General features: G+C 61.9%; 2 protein-coding genes across 9 annotated transcripts; both read right to left on the bottom strand.

Moving 5' to 3' along the window:
- Positions 1-2: 2 nt before the first annotated feature.
- PYCR3 (pyrroline-5-carboxylate reductase 3) lies at positions 3-5,908 on the bottom strand. Of its 8 annotated transcripts, none has more exons than XR_006384169.1 (8): positions 5,791-5,908; positions 4,073-4,137; positions 3,386-3,565; positions 2,831-3,043; positions 2,426-2,518; positions 2,038-2,227; positions 1,440-1,581; positions 379-397 (listed from the first exon to the last, which is right to left on the bottom strand). XR_006384169.1 is itself a non-coding variant. In XM_044244829.1 (7 exons), exons 1-6 carry the CDS (start codon positions 5,891-5,893, stop codon positions 2,045-2,047), a joined length of 837 nt encoding a protein of 278 aa, XP_044100764.1. In that variant the 5' UTR covers positions 5,894-5,908; the 3' UTR covers positions 314-397; positions 2,038-2,044. The 8 variants fall into 8 exon arrangements, 5 of the variants coding, with proteins under 5 accessions (XP_044100765.1, XP_044100764.1, XP_044100761.1 ...); XR_006384167.1 differs by lacking the exon at positions 379-397 and adding an exon at positions 821-1,320; XR_006384168.1 differs by lacking the exon at positions 379-397 and adding an exon at positions 821-1,261.
- Positions 5,909-8,290: 2,382 nt separating this feature from the next.
- Positions 8,291-13,409, bottom strand: GFUS (GDP-L-fucose synthase). The gene is made up of 11 exons (XM_044244823.1): positions 13,293-13,409; positions 12,197-12,353; positions 11,744-11,858; positions 10,453-10,581; positions 10,290-10,363; positions 9,966-10,099; positions 9,803-9,867; positions 9,388-9,454; positions 9,142-9,221; positions 8,879-8,978; positions 8,291-8,631 (listed from the first exon to the last, which is right to left on the bottom strand). Exons 2-11 carry the CDS (start codon positions 12,340-12,342, stop codon positions 8,576-8,578), a joined length of 966 nt encoding a protein of 321 aa, XP_044100758.1. The 5' UTR covers positions 12,343-12,353; positions 13,293-13,409; the 3' UTR covers positions 8,291-8,575.
- Between the last annotated feature and the right edge of the window lie 2,957 nt (positions 13,410-16,366).

Here is a 16,366-nt window from a genome sequence, read left to right as displayed (position 1 = left end):
TGTGTCCCTGTTCCAAAGTCTTATTTTAATACATTTTTTTGAGTTTTGGCGTCTATTTTACTTACTTTATTTTTTAAAGATTTTATTTATTTGCGAGAGAGAGCGCATGAGAGGAGAGGTCAGCGGGAGAAGCAGAATCCCCGCTGAGCAGGGAGGCCAATACGGGACTTGAGCCGGGGACCCCAAGGTCACGACCTGGGCCGAAGGCAGACACGGCTCCAACTGAGCCACCCAGGCGCCCGTTTTACTTATTTAAACAATCTCTCCGTCAAATGACTCTGAGCTCGTGACCCTGACGATCAAGTTCCGTGCGCTATACCCTCAGCCAAGTAGGTATTTCTGAAGTCTTAATTTTGTAATTTCTGACGTGATGCTTAGATCTCGAACGCCTCATAATCTGAAAACGTGAGGGAGACACGAACGCCGATGAAAGAAGTTCAAGTAACCTGAGCACGGGCCACGACAGGAGCTGTGGGGCAGCCGCTGATGAGGCTGCAGCCTGGCCCCCAAAGCCACTCTCAGGACTCCTGTCCTGTCCAGGGCACGGCTGCCCTCCCGCCTGGGCCGGCCAGAGGTGCACCCCCGTCCCACGGGCCCGCCCAGCCAGGTTCTCGGGCTGTATGAGAAGGCGCACAGCTGAACCCCCACACACCGGGGCGCGAGGAGCAAAGGTTCCAGCCCACAGGGCCGCCAGCCAGGACCGGTGACCGGCATCCCCACACCACCTACACCCTGCCAGCTCCCAGGGCCCGGGCCTCAGCTCACAGGTACCTCCGGGCCCCTGGACTCTGCTTTCTCAGCCTAAAGATCGGTCACTCAGTGCAATCGGACAGCGCCTTTATTCCCACCTCCCAGGTCGGCCAGGTGCAGAAGTGGTCTGGGGACATGCGTGGGAGGCCAAGCTGGAGGCTGGGGATGGAGGGCGGGAGCAGGGGAGCACTGCCGCAGGGTGTCCCCAGCCGCCACCCGACAGGACCGACTGGCTGCAAACCAGAGGTGGCCCACTCCCACCTTGTGGGGGCCTGGCACCGGCAGGCCGGCAGGTGGGAGCGAGGGCAGTTCCAGCACTCCAGGGCCTCGGTGGGGAGGGGGAGCTCTAGGAGCCACAGGGGTAGCGTGGGGGGACAGCGACAGGTAGCCCGCCGTCCACCCAAAGGCCCCAGGGCCTTGGTTTGAGACCAGAGTTCCCGGCATTCCCCGCTGGCTGCTCCATGTGGGGTGTGCCAAAGAGCCACGTCCTTCAGTCGGAGGCCAGGCGACCCTTGGGGATGACCCAGGGATTGGCTGTCAGGGTCAGCTGTGCCTGCCACCTGCCAGAAGCTTAGGGGGAGGAGGGGGCCCACACGCAGCTGAAGCCAAGTCCTCGCTCTGCAGCAGGCTGGGCACATCCCCTGGGACCTCCCCTGGCCTGCTGGGGACCGGCACTGCGGCAGACCTACCCAGGGCTCTGTTCGTGGGGCTCCCCCAGGGAAGGACCCGGTGCGGCTTCTCCTCAGCCCCAGGGTCTTCTCAGGGGATGGCAAGGTCAAGGCCTAGCTCCCTGTAGCTGACCTGCCGCCGCCCCACGCGTGGCAGATCAACCTGGGGACAAGATAGATGCGGTGGCCTTCCAGCGCTGGCTTCAGTGAGGAGGAGCCTATCTCCCGCGCAGTGTCCGGGTCCTCCCCCAGTCCCCTGCCCCCGAGCTGACTGCAGTCACACAGCTGTTGGAAGGGCTGACCCACCAGCTGAGCACACGGGGCCCCTGGCCCACACTGCCACAGCTCCAGCCCTCCAAACCCAAGTCACCTGTGATGGTGGCCACTGCTATGATGCCTCTGCCCTGCGCTGGCGGGGGGTGGGGGGATGGTTTCCATGGTGAGGGATGCCCTGCCTATGAACCCCTCTAGTCCTGTCCCTTCTCATTTGCTCCCTTGGAGGTCGGGGGTGGGGGCAGCCCGGAAGGCTCCTTCACGGTGGGGGAGCTGCAGTCCAGGGGAGGGGGCAGGGAAGGCTGGGACTGGGGGAGGGGGCTGGCGGGCAGCCCACAGCCGGTACCTGTGCCCTACTTCCCGCTGAGCTCCCTGGCCCGACAGGTGGCGGCCTCCACGGCGCTCATGGCAGCGGCCCGCAGCCCACCCCGCTCCAGGGCGTGGAGCCCGTAGATGGTGGTGCCGCCCGGCGTGCACACGTCTGTCCGCAGCTGAGCTGGGTGCTGCCCGTTCTGCTGCAACATCTTGGCTGTCCCCTGGGGAGAGGGGCCCTGGGGGTGACTCGGGGGAGGCAGGCACCCTCTTCCGCTCTGCTGCAGCCTGCTTCACGCCCCACCCCCATCCCAAATCTCCATCCAGGCTTCCTGGGCCTGCTGTCCCTCCTCCGACTGCTCCTGGGAGACACACCAGCGCATGCCCCCTCCCACGAGCCCTCAGGGGCTGCCCTCGCTCACCAGCAGGGTCTGAGCGGCAATGCGGTGGGCCAGGCCGCCCGGCATGCCCATCTTGATGGCACCCTCGGCCAGGGCCTCTGAGAAGGCACACACCTGGAAGCAGGGGCAGGGGCACTGTCAAAGCCAACACTCTCCTGCACGTAGCTCCCAGTCTGGGGAAAGCTTGCAACCTTCAGGAACACAGCCCAGAACACTGGCCACCACTGCAGGAATTTGGCCTGAGGGTTGAGCCCAGGGGTCTGACTGGACAAAGGCCCAAGAAAGCAACGACATAGCACAGAGTTGAGCTCACAGGTAGCCCAAGTACCAAGTCATCGAAACCCAAAGGCTGGGGTCATTACGGGGACTCGAAGTCTCCACTTTGCCAAGGGCTGGCCTAGGGGTGGGGGACGAGGCAACACTTACGAAGGCGACACCGCTGCCACTGAGGCCCGTGTGGATGTCCACATGGGCCTCAGGCACCTCCTCGCACTGCCCGCAGGCCTCCAGCAGGGCCTGCAGGAGCTTGGCCTCACTGCTTCCAGCGTGGCGGCCCCGGGCCATCACCATGGCCCCTTCCTGAACCATGCAGGGCAGGTTGGGTGAGACCCGCAACACCCGTGCCGTCGGGGGCAGCAGCTGGTCAGAAAGAAGCCGGAGTCAGGGGTCATGTGGGATTGGCCCTGCAAGGCAGGCTCGTGCCTCAGCCAGCTGTGGGCTCCCTCCCCCGCGTCCTAGGTGGGGTGCCTGCAGGAACCTGAGTCCCAGCCCCCTTGGCCACCTGGCCATCTCTTCAGGCTGGGATTGGTCTGAGAGGCTGTCAGTCGCAGGTGTCACCCATGCCACCTTCCTGAAGGGCTGAACACAGGCTGCCACCAGTCTGGGATGGCAAAAAGAGGGAAGTTCAGACCAGCAGAACGGATTCTGGGGTCAGACCCTTAGCTCCCACATAACTTCCCCCGCCCACCCCGGGCCACTCACCTCTTCCAAGGTGCTCAGAGAGACCCCGGCAGCCACAGACACCAAGATGTGCTCAGCCGTTACCAGAGGGGCCACCTCTGCCAGGACAGTGGGCAGGACATGGGGCTTGGTAGCAAAGAAGACCAACAAGCAGTTCTGCAGAACCTCCTGGTTGGAGTGGGTGGTCTGGCAGCCCAGAGCCTACAGTGGGGACAGTAGGATCGGGGCTAGGGTACATGGGACACTCCCAGATCGTGGCCCTACCTGCTGGAGGCCACCCTGCATCCCCAGGGGCCCCCATGGGTCTCTCCCATTGCAAGTGCCTGCACCACCCGACATCCAATGGCCAAGACTTACCAGACCCCCCGTTCTCTGCAGGACCAATCCTGCACCTCACAGGACCCCTGATGTCAGCATTTCTTCATGCCCACTGAACCCAGTGAGTGCCCACAACCATCTCTGCCCCCTCCAACACACAGGCACACATGTGCATGTACATGAGCACACAAACCCTTCACTGTGTGCTAGCCCTCTGCAACTTTGACTTTTCTTCTGGTCTTTGGCCTCCCCTTTCCCAGTCCAGCCCAGCCAGTCTCAAAAGTTTAGCACTTCCCTGGCTCCAGGAACTGTCTCAGAGGGACAGGGGCCAAGAGCCACCATGAGCCCCCCAGAAAGGCCTCAATTCTGAAGAGCTGGGGCCTAGCTCACCTGGAAGTGGCAGAGGTTCCTGTCGGTTGGTGCGCTGGCCAGTATGTGCCGAGCTTCCACTTTCCCTGGAGAGAGGCAAAAGCAGAAGGGTCAGTGCAGAGGTGGGCTGGAAGGAAGGGAGAGCGGGAACCAGCCTGGCCTGTCCCTTACTGAAGGGCGTGTCACGCTCAGCCATTCGGGCCACCCTGGCCCGGAGCTGGCCTGACACTCTGTCAGAACCCACGTGCTTGGCAGGGGCGTTCCCAGCACCAGAACCAGACACAGCGCTATTCTATCCTGCTTGTCAGTCGTCACCACCTGCCTGCCCTGCGGAATCCACAGACGGCCCACACGCAGGGCCCAAGAGCTTGGCTAGTCTCATGAGGACACAGCACTCAGGGATGGGAAAGCTGGGGTGGAGGAGTGGGCACAGTGGGGAGGGGGACACAATAGGGCCTGGGCTTCCCTGGGTGTTGGGGGTGTGTCTGTGCTGGGATGTCCAAGCAGAGGCTACGAGCCCCCCTGGTAGAAATCACCTGCATTTGCGGTGTACAGGGCTGGGGAGATTAAGTCTCTGTACGGTCTAACAGGAAGGCAGAAGCGCACCCCCCACCAGAACGCAGAGCGGACGAGTCATGATGAGGACAGCACCCCACGTGCCTACACGCGCCAGTGCTGTGTTCCACACTACACCTGTACAGCCCTGGGTGGAAAGCCACACCGCCCGGCTTTACAGGTGAAACCCCTGCGACATGCACTCCACTATCTTCTGATGATTCTGACCCTTCTGAACCCTGACTGTGGCTGAAGGCGGAAAGCCAGTCCCTAACGTGCACATAAAGCTTCCCAAATCCCGTGGAGCGAGACCAGGACAGCACTGTGGTCCTCCACCCGGGAAGTTTTGGCCCTCAACCCCCGGGGACATGTGGTAACCTCTGGGGACAGTTTCGGCTGTCGTCACCGTGGGGATGCTCGTAGCATCTAGTGGGGCGAGACCAGGAAAGCGGCCACACACCCAGCAATGCGAAGGACGGAGAATTCTCTCTCCCCAAAGGGCCGCACTGCCCACGGGGAGGACACCTGCAGCCTGCGGCGCAGTGGGGCTGGCACACAAACAGGACAGAGTCGCCGTCTCAAAGGTCAAGCCCTGGACCCAGGCGGCGGACCAGAAGTCAGTGGAGGTCCCAGCTCTGCGGTGGCGCTGCCCGAGGGCCAAGCCGCCGCCAAACCCTTCGCCTCACAGGTCCTGGCAGGCCCGTCGAGCGAGTGCGAGAGAAAGACAAAGTCGCCGCTGATACACTTTACTTGACCCAACGCAAGCAAGACGCCACCCGCGCCAGCGCTAACCACCACCCAGACACGCCACCTTCGCGCTCGCTGCGCGTCCCCGGTCGTCCCGACCACACGCGGTTCTCCGTCTCACCTCGGACCGCGCCCTGGACGTGCGGCCCCTCGAGCCCCACGGCCGCCGCGGGCACGGCCAGCTCTACGCGCCCTCGCGCACCCCGGCCGCCGCGCTGAGGGAGCAGAGTCCGCGGTCCGCCCCGGCCCACCCTGCGGCCCCGCTGCACCCTGCGGCCCCGCGCGGAGGGCTGGCCTGTGGCCCTCGCTCCTCGCCCAGGGGCTCTGCGGGGCGCATCCCCCCGGGCAGGTGAGCCCTTCCCTCGCACGTCGGGCGCGCGCCGGACGCCCGCTGGCTCGACCCGGGGACCCACGCGCCCACGCCCGTGGCGCCCCACCTGCGCGGATGAAGCCCTGCGCGATGGCCTCCGCCATACGTCCCGCGCCGACAAAGCCCACGCGAAGCGGGCCTGTGCCCGGCTCCGCCACCGCCGCCGCCATGTTGCCACGGCCCGAGCCGACCGTGCCCCGCCCCACCCCCTGGGCCCAGCCAATGGGCTACGCCACCTCGCCCCTGTCCTCGTCGATTGGCTCCCGGGGCTTTACGCTCTGCCCGCCCCCTTCCGGGCCCCGCGCTCTACGCTCGCTCCGAAGCGAGTCCCTGCCCCGCTGCTCATTGGTCCGAGAGAGAGACCGAAAGAGACAGAGAGCGCGCGAGAGAGCGCGAGAGAGCGCGAGGCGCGGGGGGCGGGGCGGGGCTCCGCGGGGGCGGGGCCGGAGGCGGGACACCCAACGGTCCGCGAGACGCTCGCTGCGCGGCGGCGGAATCGTGGGCCGCTGGCTCCGGGTCGGAGCTCGCGTGGCAGGCTCCGGGTGCGTGGCGTAGACCGCTTGAGAGGCTCCATTCAAAGGCGAAGGGTCGGGAAGGGTGGGGGTTCCTCTGACTCTGTCCCGGCGGTCTGCGCCCTGGAGCGTGCGTGGTGGGTGTCCCTCGCGGGGACGCCGCGGAGGCCGGAAAGCTCCGGCGGGGGCTGCGGGGCAGCTTAGCTTCCAGGAGGAAGCATTCGCCCTGACTCTGATGAAAGGCCGGGGCCGGCAGGACCTGGACCCCGGGCCCCACACCCCGCCATCGGGACATGTCAGGAGCTGGGGAGCGGAACCCTGCCAGCCTTTGGCCGGTGTCTCTGGGTGGGAGCCGCGTCCTCGGGGCGCCCTGGGCCTCTGGAGCCGGGGAGTGGACTCAGGTGCGGAGGGCAGGGCTGCCGGGTCGGCGCTTGTGGTCAGCCCCTCTGCAAGCCGTAGCGGGTCCAGGTGCCAGCGTAACGCGGGCGCTGCCAGGGGAACGGGAGCAGCGGCCTGTCGCTGAACGGGGTTAAGAAGCTCCAACAACCAGCTTGGATTCCGGTTTTCCTGGGCCTCCCAGGCTGCTGCATGAGGCAGGAGAGGCCTTCCTGAGGCCTGGGTCTCCAGTGGAGACCCGGCCCATCTTGCTGATCCGAGGGAGTGGGGGGCGGGGCGATGGAGTGCTCGGCGGCCGCAGGAGGCCAAACTGACGGGAGGATAGGGGTGGAGTACTTGAACTTTTAATTGACATGGGTAAAATAAGGCTTGAAAATCTAAGATTGTAGGTTTCTTTAAAGATTACATTTAGGGGCGCCTGAGTGGCTCAGTGGTTTAAGCCTCTGCGTTCAGCTCGGGTCATGATCTCGGGATCTGACCTGGGATGGAGACCCGCATGGGGCTCTCTGCTCAGCCGGGAGCCTGCTTCTCCCTCTCTCTCTGTCTGCCTCTCTATTTGTGATCTCTGTCAAATAAATAAATAAAATATTTTAAAAAATAAAGATTGCATTTTAAAAATGTTTTGTTATTCTAAACTCTACTTTGACACATTATAAGCGCTTCAACACTAAAACCCCCTCCTTTATTCAGCGCTACCCCCACAGTGGGTGAGCCCTGCCCTGAGCAAGTGAGAAGGCCACCTGGCCGTGGAGGATGGGCAGCTGTTGGAGGACCCGCCTTCCAGCTGGGGGCTCCGCCCCTCTGCGGTAAACACAGTGGCACACTCACAGTGATGGAGATGGAGCGCGGCTCATGCTGCCTGAACAGAGGAAAGAATTCTCATGACGCCAGGCACTTCTGGGGTCCAAAGGAGTCTGGGCGCCACCAGCATGAGGATGACAGAGGGTGACCCAGGAGCAAGGGCAGGTCTGGAGCCAGGGAAGGTATCTGAGGATTCTGGAGTTGGGCACTCCTGAGTCCACACCCCAGCACTGACTGACCACCCTGGGGACTTGGCCGGATTCCTGCTGAGATCCGGAAGGTCTGTGCGCTCGCCCCCACCCACCAGGCCAGCAGGCCTCCTTTGTGACACCGGCTACTCCAGGGGAGAAGGGCAGGCTAGGCCCCATCACAAGCTGCCGTCTGAGGGCTACGCAGAGGAGGGCCCAGGCCTGGTACAGCTCTCTCCTGGGGGCCGCTCATCACCTTCCCCTTGGATCCATCCACATGCCTACTCAGCCTGTCCAAATCCAGTACCAGCTTTGTCCCGCAAAGTCCCAGCACTGACAGGTAGGCCCAGGGAGTTCAGGTCACCCAGGCCTGCACATGACATCCGTGGAAAGACTAAGATGTGGCCACGGCACCCACCGGGTCTGCTACAGGTACCCTACCCTGCATCCCCACCAGCTGACCAGCCACCACCTCCCCCCTGCAGCCGGCCTGCTTCTCACCTGCACACCTGCTTTGCCAGCCGCTGCTGCCCTACTACTCCAGGGACAGTCAGCCGCCCTGCCCAGCAGGCTGAGCAGTCAGCAGATGAATGGTTAGCCTGGGGTTAGTCTGGCTCAGGGAGACAGTGCCTGTGGTGGGAGGGGGTGGCAGAGAGCTGCTGGGGCCAAGCCTGGGAAAATGGACTTTATTACCTCCCAGGGAGTGGGAGAACAGGATTAGGAGGGGACACACTCAGGACCCCAGGACTGGTGTCGGGGAGCAAGGTGCCAGGCCTGGCCAGCCCTTGGTTTCCCTGAGGACAGACAAGAACGGCAGCCCCACTGCACAGCTGCCCAGAGCCGCCCTGGCAGAGGACTAGAAGGTGGGCCCAGATTGCCAGGCAGTGCCCTCCACTCCCGCAGGGTCTGTCTCCAAGGCCTCGGCGGCAACCGGCGCCTACCCACACGCCACGCTTCACTTCCGGGCCTGCTCATAGTTCTGCGTGAACCAGGCACAGGTCTCCTTCACAGCTGCAGAAGTGGGCAGGAGACAGGTGGAGGCAGGTGAGGGCTGGGGCTGCACTGATCTCCGCTGGAGGACGGGGGAAGACCAGAGGCCCCGGCGACACAGGCAGTTACCCCTTCTGTGTCCTGCCTCCCCGACAAGGGTTTGGACACCAGAACCTGAGGGGGTCTGCAGCTTGAAGCAGGGACGCCCAAGCCAGGAAGGAGGGGACAGGAGGTCCCGAGGGATGGGTGGGAGGACCAGGGGGCTCACCCTGCTTGAAGGGTGTAAACTGGAAGTTGGGCAGGTAGGTCCGAAGCTTCCCGTTACTGGCCGTCTTCTTAAACTGCCCATCCGATTTGGTTGTATCAAACTAGGTGCCTGGTCAAGGCCACAGCAGAAGGGGTGATCCTGCCCCAGCCTGCCCTTGAACCTCTTCTGCCTTTCCCAGGGGGAGCCTTGGGGACAGAGCACCACCCCTCCTCTCCAGCTGCCAGGGGCAGAGCCATCTTAGGTGCGCCAGAGCCAAAGGATACGGTGACCTCCCCATGGAAGTCCATGGCCTCCACCACAGCTTCAGCTGCCTCCTGGATGGAGACCTCATCCTCCTCGCCCACTGTGGGAAAGCGGGGGCGGGGGGGGGCAACAGCCAGGTCAGGCCTCCTCCACCTGGTCTCGCTGTCACCCAGTCCCCCACGATACTTATCCCCAACCCTAGCTGCTCCCAGGACGGACACGGGCTCCACCCTGCCCGAATGGCAGTGGCGCCGAGGGGGACGCACCTGACAGGATGATGGGCTCCACCTCACTGTACTCCCGCAGGACCCAAACAAAGAGACGGGCCAGGTCCTAGAAGTCACACAGGGTCAAAGGCCACAAGTTACGGCCACATGGACCCAAAGGCCACCCCTCCTAGGTGCTCTGCTCGGTGAGGGCACAGCCCGGGCTCCACTGGGGCCAGAAGTCTCTCCCTTTGGGTGGCTCTCAGCCAGCTCCCCCCAACAGAGAGTCACATCTCTCACTGAGCTCGGTGCTGCACCTGGCGACGCCCAGAGGGACAGGTGCCTACAGGGACCCAGGGAGCACCTGTGACTGCTCAGCCTGGACCCCGGCTCCTTTCCCAGGCTCCCTCACGCTACGGCCTTCCCACAGCCAGGAAACACTTGGGAGGAGAGCTAGACGCCACCCCACACCAACCCGTGAGTAGATGAACTGCCTCCGTGGCCTCCCGGTGCCCCAGACGGTCAGGGCGGAGCCGCTGCCTGCAGATTCAGGGAGGGGGCAGGTGTTGGGGGGTGCTGTGCCAGCCACCATGCCTCCTCCCAGCTGAGGCCCTGGGGCCCCACAAGCAGGCACTCACTCTTGGCCAGGTGCACCTTGTGGATGAGGCCGGGCAGCACGTGGCCGTCCTCAATGTTGAAGTTGTCGTGGGGCCCGAAGACGTTAGTGGGGATGACAGCGGTGAAGGTGCAGCCGTGCTGCTGGAAGTAGGCCCTGCGAAGTCCCACGTCTCTCCGGCCCTTGCCCTGGGACCGCGGACCCACCGCGCCCGCCCTGGCCTCATGGGTGCAGAAACCCAAGCCCCGCGAAGAGGGCTGTGAAGGGTGTGAGCCCTGCCCGGGGAACCCACGGGGCCCTCCTCCCTTTTCCTGTCGGGTCTCAGCTGGGCACGTGGGCGGAGGACCTGTTCTGCACGTCGATCATCCTCTTGGCATAGGAGTAGCCAAAATTGCTGCTGTGCGGCGGCCCATTGTGGATCTAGGGGAGCAGGGGAAGCCTTTGCTTTCCTGGCCCCCCCTGCTGGCCCCGCCCCCGCTGGCCCCGCCCCCGCTGGCCCCGCCCCTCACCATGGTCTCGTCGATAGGATAGGTGGTCTTGTCCGGGAAGATACAGGTAGACAGGCAGGAGACCACTTTACGCACGCCCACCTCGAAGGCCGAGTGCAGGACGTTGTCGTTGATGTGCACGTTTTTCCTCTGCCGGGGGTGGGGGGTGGGGGCAGGGCAGATTCAAGCCCCTCCAGGCAGGACTCCAGCCCATACATGCCCCTCCGGGGACAGAGCTGGACACACTCTGGTCCCTCCCACGAGGGCAGCACCTGAGCCAGCTCACCTGATCCGCTTCCTGGGACAAGCCAACACCTCCCAGCATAGACCTTCCAGAAACCACAGCCCCTCCAAACCTGATACATCCTCCCCATCCCTACCCCAGCCCTGGGGCTCTGGGAGGGCGCCGGAGGACAGGACCACACCGCCTAGCTCAGGGTTGGACCTTGCCCACACAGATGCTGAGGGCAGGCCCAATCTGGTCCAGTGGCAGGGATGGGGAGAAGGGGTCCCTCCATTCCTTTACCGCAGAGGAGCCTACCCAACCACACCACCCAATAGCAGAGAAGCCTTGGCCAGCCCCACTCCTCCCCCATCCCCCCTTTCCCTGGATCCTGGGAGGAAACTGGGCATTTGTACCACTGTTAGAAGAGGGAGAGACGGCACCCAGGCAGGCTTCTGGGAAGAGTGCTAACAAGACAGGGAGCTCTCCGGCGTGACAGGGGCCTGGGCAGAATCTGACCCGAGCCTCTGCCATCGCTGTGCCTGATGCAGGGCTGAATCACACCAGGCCAGATGCCCAGAGCTAGTGGGGTCAAGCCTCAGGGGAACAGCCTGGCAGGAGCAGGGCTGTAGGCAGAGAGCTCTGCTCTCCTCCTGCCCCTTCCACCACACCTCACGCCCCCAGGCCAGATGCCTCAGACCCAGAGCCCAGCTCACATCTCTGCACCCCAGAAGGCTTGGCAGGCCTGGTTCAGTGCGGCTGGACCACAGAAGTCCAGGAGCAGGAGGGTCTAGAGGCCCAGAGGGCTCAGGGGTAGAAACCAACCCCTACCAGGGTCAAGAAGCAAATACTGGTTTCTCTTGGTTCCCCCAGCCCCCCGGTCAGCTCCATGACTTCTCCTACTGGGCTCCCAGGCCTCCCAGCTTGCCCGTCTACCTGCCAAGCAAATGTGGATCACTGGGGACTCCACAGGGACGGCCCCCACCCAGTTGGGCCAAGATTGACCTTCAGGGACTTCCTGGGGCCAAAACATAAGCATAGGAAGCCAACCAAGAAGTTCCCAGTGCTGCATGGGGCCCTCACACTCACCCAGAAGTCCAGGTTGTATTTGATATTCCGGAACAGGCCCCCCACCATTGCCGCAAGGTGGATGACATGTGTGGGCCGGACCTTTTCAAACAGGGCTCTGGTCTGTGCAGCGTCCCTGGGAGGAGTCAGGCCATCAGAGGCCTGAGGAGGCCTCTGGAGGCCTGAGGGAAGGAACTAGCGCCCTGGGGTTGGGGCACTGGAGGCTGGAGGCAGGGCTGATGGCAGGAGGTGCTGCCAAACAGGAAAGTGGCCGGTTCAGGCACTGGCTCTTATGAGGGCGTGAGCTTCCAGGAATAGATTTGAGGATGTTTGCTGAGAAGCAGAGCTGCACACACCCAAGCCAGGCCAGCCACCGGGCAGGAAGGACCCAGACATGAGGCTACCAGGCTCAGGGACAGGGCTGGCCTGGAGCTCTGGGTCTGAAGGCTTTGCTCCAGGGATGGGTCCACTCACGTAAGATCTGCGTCCTTGGAGGAGACGAACACCCAGTCCTCTCCAGGCAGTCCAGCTCCATCTGCTACCACCTCTTGGATGGCTCTGCCCACCAGCCCAGATCCCCCTGTCACTAGGACTCGGACTGACCCTCGAGGCTCACTCATGTTGACTGCACCTGTGGAGGCAAATGGTGGGAGGCAGACAGAACCCCACTCCCTGGAGATGCCCCTGCTTGGGGTCACTCCCCTGAGCACTGGATCCCACAGCAACCATCCACGGGCTAGCCCAGGGTTCCCTGTGGCAAGTGGAACAGGATGAGAACCACCCCACGCCCCTCCGACCACAGGGAGAAAAGAGAGCCTGCTGAGGACCACAGAGACCCAGATGGCCTGAGTCTTCCCCTCCCAGCCCCATTCCCTAGGGAGCCCGAGATCTGCACAGAGGACTTGGTCCTGCCACCCAACCAAGAGAGCCTGGTCCCAGACTGCGCCCTGCAGGCCCAACCCAAGACCCACACTGCGCCAAGAAAGAGGACAGTCGGCACACCTCGAGCGGACACGTGGTTAGGCAGACGATCTTGGGTTTGGGGTCTCCTGGCCCATGCCATGAAGGTTACTCCCAGCCAAAGTTCACATGCCACAGGCAAGGAAGGGGCAGCGCCCTGTTTGCGGTTCAATGCCCACCCTCGCGGCCAGCTGGTCCAGGAGAGACTTTGCCAGCCAAGTTCCTCCTGGGCAAGTGGGGCTTCCGGCTCAGAACCGGACAGGCCTCAGGGCACCACCACCCTTGAGTACTCTATCCTCGGGCCAAAAATCTGCTCGCGTCCCTGCAAGATGGCTCTGACCCGGCTGCAGGGCCCCATGGTCAGCATCGCCGGGAGGGGACACTGCCCCGACATCGGCGGCTCCTGGTCGCGCGGGCAGTCCAGCAGCAGGCTGGCGAGCTGGTGAGGACTCCTCCCACGCCACTCCCATGCCCCCGGGTCCCCTTCCACGCCCTCGGAGTCCCGCCACCCCTCAGGACTCTCCGGCTGTCACGGAACAGCCAGGGCCCGGGTCCCAGCTCGCCACGCCGGATTTCGTGCGAGGACCCTCGGCGCCCCGCGTCGTCTCACCTGCGACCTGCCCGTCGCCTGGAGAGCGGCTTCCGTCAGGGGCTTGAGTCTCCAGCCTCGTGCGGCTGCCAGGTGGAGGGGGCGGGACCGGGAGGCTACCTACGGGCCTGCCCTGGGCACTCTGGGAAGTGAAGTCCTCGGGGACGCCCCGGGCGCTGCTGGGAAGTGGAGTCCGGGGACGCGCAGCAATCTGGGAAATGTAGTTCTCGCGGCCCGGCCTGGGCTGGGCGGGTCCCGCCGCGGCTGCAGCGGGGTGCTGGGCGGAGACTCCGTTCTCCCAGCCCGGGAGGGTGGGGGACGCTGAGACTCCTCAGCCAGGACCGGGGAGCGGCAGGCGCTGGTCCGCGGCTTCAGGGACAGCGGCCGTCCGTGGGCCGGCCTCAGGGGCTGAGCTGCCAGCTGCCGGGGCCGAAGGGATGACGACGGCCAGGGCACGGTCCGGACGGGTCCTTCGGGTCCTCGGGTGACAAGCCCTGCCCTGTCCCTCGCCCTTCCTCCGCCACCGTGATGGGTCTGCCGGGTCCGTAGGGTCCCCCGGTGACTGGTCCCCCTGGACCCGCGGGCCTTCCCTGTAAATGCAAGCAGTTCCCGGCCAGCGGCCTTGCTCACGCGGGCGAGCCGTGCGCTGCGCTCCGGTGTGGACACCGCCCCGCGAGAGGGCACACCCCGATGAGGGCACACCCCGATGAGGGCACACCCCTTTTGAGCTCGCCGCGCAGCTGGGCGTTGGCACCACTGGAGCCCCGCGTCTGGGCGCTCGGGGGGGTGGGGGAGGGGTGACCCCGAGGCCGCCTCTTCCCGGGGCTGCCGGGCGCTCCCCCGCACGACCTCCTTCTCTGGCGAGGGTTTCCCCAGTTACTAATTGTGTTGTTAGAATCGGACTGTGTCACGTGATTTGCATTCGAGTGACCCTGAACGCCAAAGTAGACACTTTCCTAAGTCATTACCGTTTTGGGGTTTGCTTCAATTTGGAGAAAGCGCGTTGCTGAGGCAGGAGCGCCGGGAATCGCCCGTAAACCCCAAAGCGGTGCCGGGCCCGGAGCCGCCGGCCGCGGCGAAGGTCCGTCCTGGGCCGGGAACTCCTCGCCCCGCGCAGCGCCGTGTCGGTCTCCAGGGTCTCTTCTCCGTCCCGCCTTAGACGGCGGCGGTCGTAGAGGGAAAACCTCCGTTTATGTCCAGCTCTTCCTAACTGCCATGATGCTTTCATCGGGAACGGTCAGAAAGTCGTTTTTACTAAAATTGCTTCTGGGCTTTATAAAAACTTTTTATTTTTTAATTCAAATTCAATGAATTAACACGGTGTATCATTCATTTCAGGCGCAGAGTTCAGATTCCTGAGCTGCAGCCCCAGTGCTCGCTCGTCACGGGCCCTCCGCACTGCCCACCACCCAGTCCCTCCGCTCCGGCAACCCTCAGTTTGCTTCCTAGAGTTCAGTTCCTCTCGCGGTTTGTCTCGCTCTCTGATTTCATCTTATTGCACTTTGCTCCCTTCCCCTGTGATCTGTTTACTTTCTTAAATTCTGCATATGAGTGAACTCATAGGACAGTTGTCTTTCTCTGATTGACTTATTTCGCTTAACATCATATCCTCTAGTTCCATCCATGTATTGCAAATGGTAAGATTTCATTCTTTTTAAAAATATTTAATTAATTTATTTGACAGAGAGAGAGACCACAAGCAGAGGGAACAGGAGAGGGAGAGTCTGCCTCCCCGCTGAGCAGAGAGCGCCATGTGGGACTCAACCCCAGGACCCTGGGATCATGACCTGAGCAGAAGGCAGAGGCTTAACCAACTGAGCCACCCTGGTCCCCTGATGGCTGAGTAATACTCCATTGTCTATAGGAACCACATCTTCTTATCCATTCATCTGTCAGTGCACATCTGGGCTCTTTCCACAGTTTGGCTATTGTGGACATTGGTGCAGAAAGCACTGGGATGCAGGTGTACATTTGGACTCATTTTTGTGAGAATTTTCTCCCTCATGGTCATACAAACATTTTTGTTTCTCATTTTCTCAACATCACATATTTATTGGAACATTACTCTTGCATGTTTCTATTTTATTTTATTTATTTGTCAGAGAGAGAGAGGAAGAGAGAGCATGTGCAAGCAGGGGGAACGGCAGGCAGAAGCTCCCCGTGGGGCAGGGAGTCTGAAGCGGGACTCGATCCCAGGACCCTGAGATCATGACCTTAGCCGAAGGCAGAGGCTTTTCCCCACGGAGCCCCCCAGGAGCCCCTATATTTTCGATGACGTGTCTGTTCAGATCTCTTGTGTTCTAATTAAATTATTTTTCTGGGTGCCTGGGGGGCTCAGTGGGTTAAGCCTCTGCCTTCAGCTCAGGTCATGATCCCAGGGTCCTGGGATCAAGTCCCACATCAGGCTCTCTGCTCAGTGGGGAGCCTGTTTCCTCCCCTCTCTCTCTGCTTGCCTCTCTGCCTACTTGCGATCTCTCTCTGTCAAATAAATAAATAAAATCTTTTAAAAAATTATTTTTCTTTCTTTGTTCAGAGAATTTGTCACATATTCTGGATACAGATCCTTTGTTGGATGTGTGATTTGCTGGTATTTTCTCCCACTTCAGGGGCTCTGTCTGGAGCCTGGAAGTCTGTGGGTTGTGCAGGGGAAGGTGAGTGGTAGAGGCACTCGGTAGGCAAAAAATTACCTTACAGGTCAGATTTTCTTGCTTTTCTTCCTGTTTTGATCTGCAGTGCCAAAAGTACTCAGAAATTAATGTAGTATTTGCAATAGTGGCTGAGGAATATGTTGCAATATTAACTCATATTCTCTTGAATTTGTATATATGTAGGTCTAGGTGAAACACGCATTTGACTTAAGGCAAGGACTGGAATAAAGCAAGAAACAATTTTAGGCACTGATTTACAATATTTTTTTAAAAGATTATTTATTTATTTATTTGACAGAGAGAGATCACAAGCAGGCAGAAAGGCAGGCAGAGAGAGAGAGGAGGAAGCAGGTTCCCTGCTGAGCAGAGAGCCCGATGCGGAACTCGATCCCAGGACCCTGAGATCATGACCTGAGCGGAAGGCAGCGGCTTAACCCACTGAGCCAC

This window comes from Neovison vison, chromosome 4, assembly GCF_020171115.1.
Source record: "Neovison vison isolate M4711 chromosome 4, ASM_NN_V1, whole genome shotgun sequence".
Classification (NCBI taxonomy): domain Eukaryota; kingdom Metazoa; phylum Chordata; class Mammalia; order Carnivora; family Mustelidae; genus Neogale; species Neogale vison.
Note: the sequence above shows the minus strand (reverse complement) of the source record. Positions and strands in the feature narration are given on the sequence as shown.

Bases quoted from the DNA above. Each gene is read 5' to 3' on its own strand.
- PYCR3 (XM_044244829.1), bottom strand. From the start codon at position 5,893: ATGGCGGCGGCGGTGGCGGAGCCGGGCACAGGCCCGCTTCGCGTGGGC. The intron at 3,566-4,072 runs GTGAGCTAGGCC...TCCCCACTGTAG, and splicing joins GGAACCTCTGCCACTTCCAG to GCTCTGGGCTGCCAGACCAC. The intron at 2,519-2,830 runs GTAAGTGTTGCC...CCCTGCTTCCAG, and splicing joins GTGGCAGCGGTGTCGCCTTC to GTGTGTGCCTTCTCAGAGGC.
- GFUS (XM_044244823.1), bottom strand. From the start codon at position 12,342: ATGAGTGAGCCTCGAGGGTCAGTCCGAGTCCTAGTGACAGGGGGATCT. The intron at 8,979-9,141 runs GTATCCTTTGGC...CCAGGCACCTAG, and splicing joins ACTTCCATGGGGAGGTCACC to TTTGATACAACCAAATCGGA. The intron at 8,632-8,878 runs GTGAGCCCCCTG...CCACTTCTGCAG, and splicing joins GTTTACACCCTTCAAGCAGG to CTGTGAAGGAGACCTGTGCC.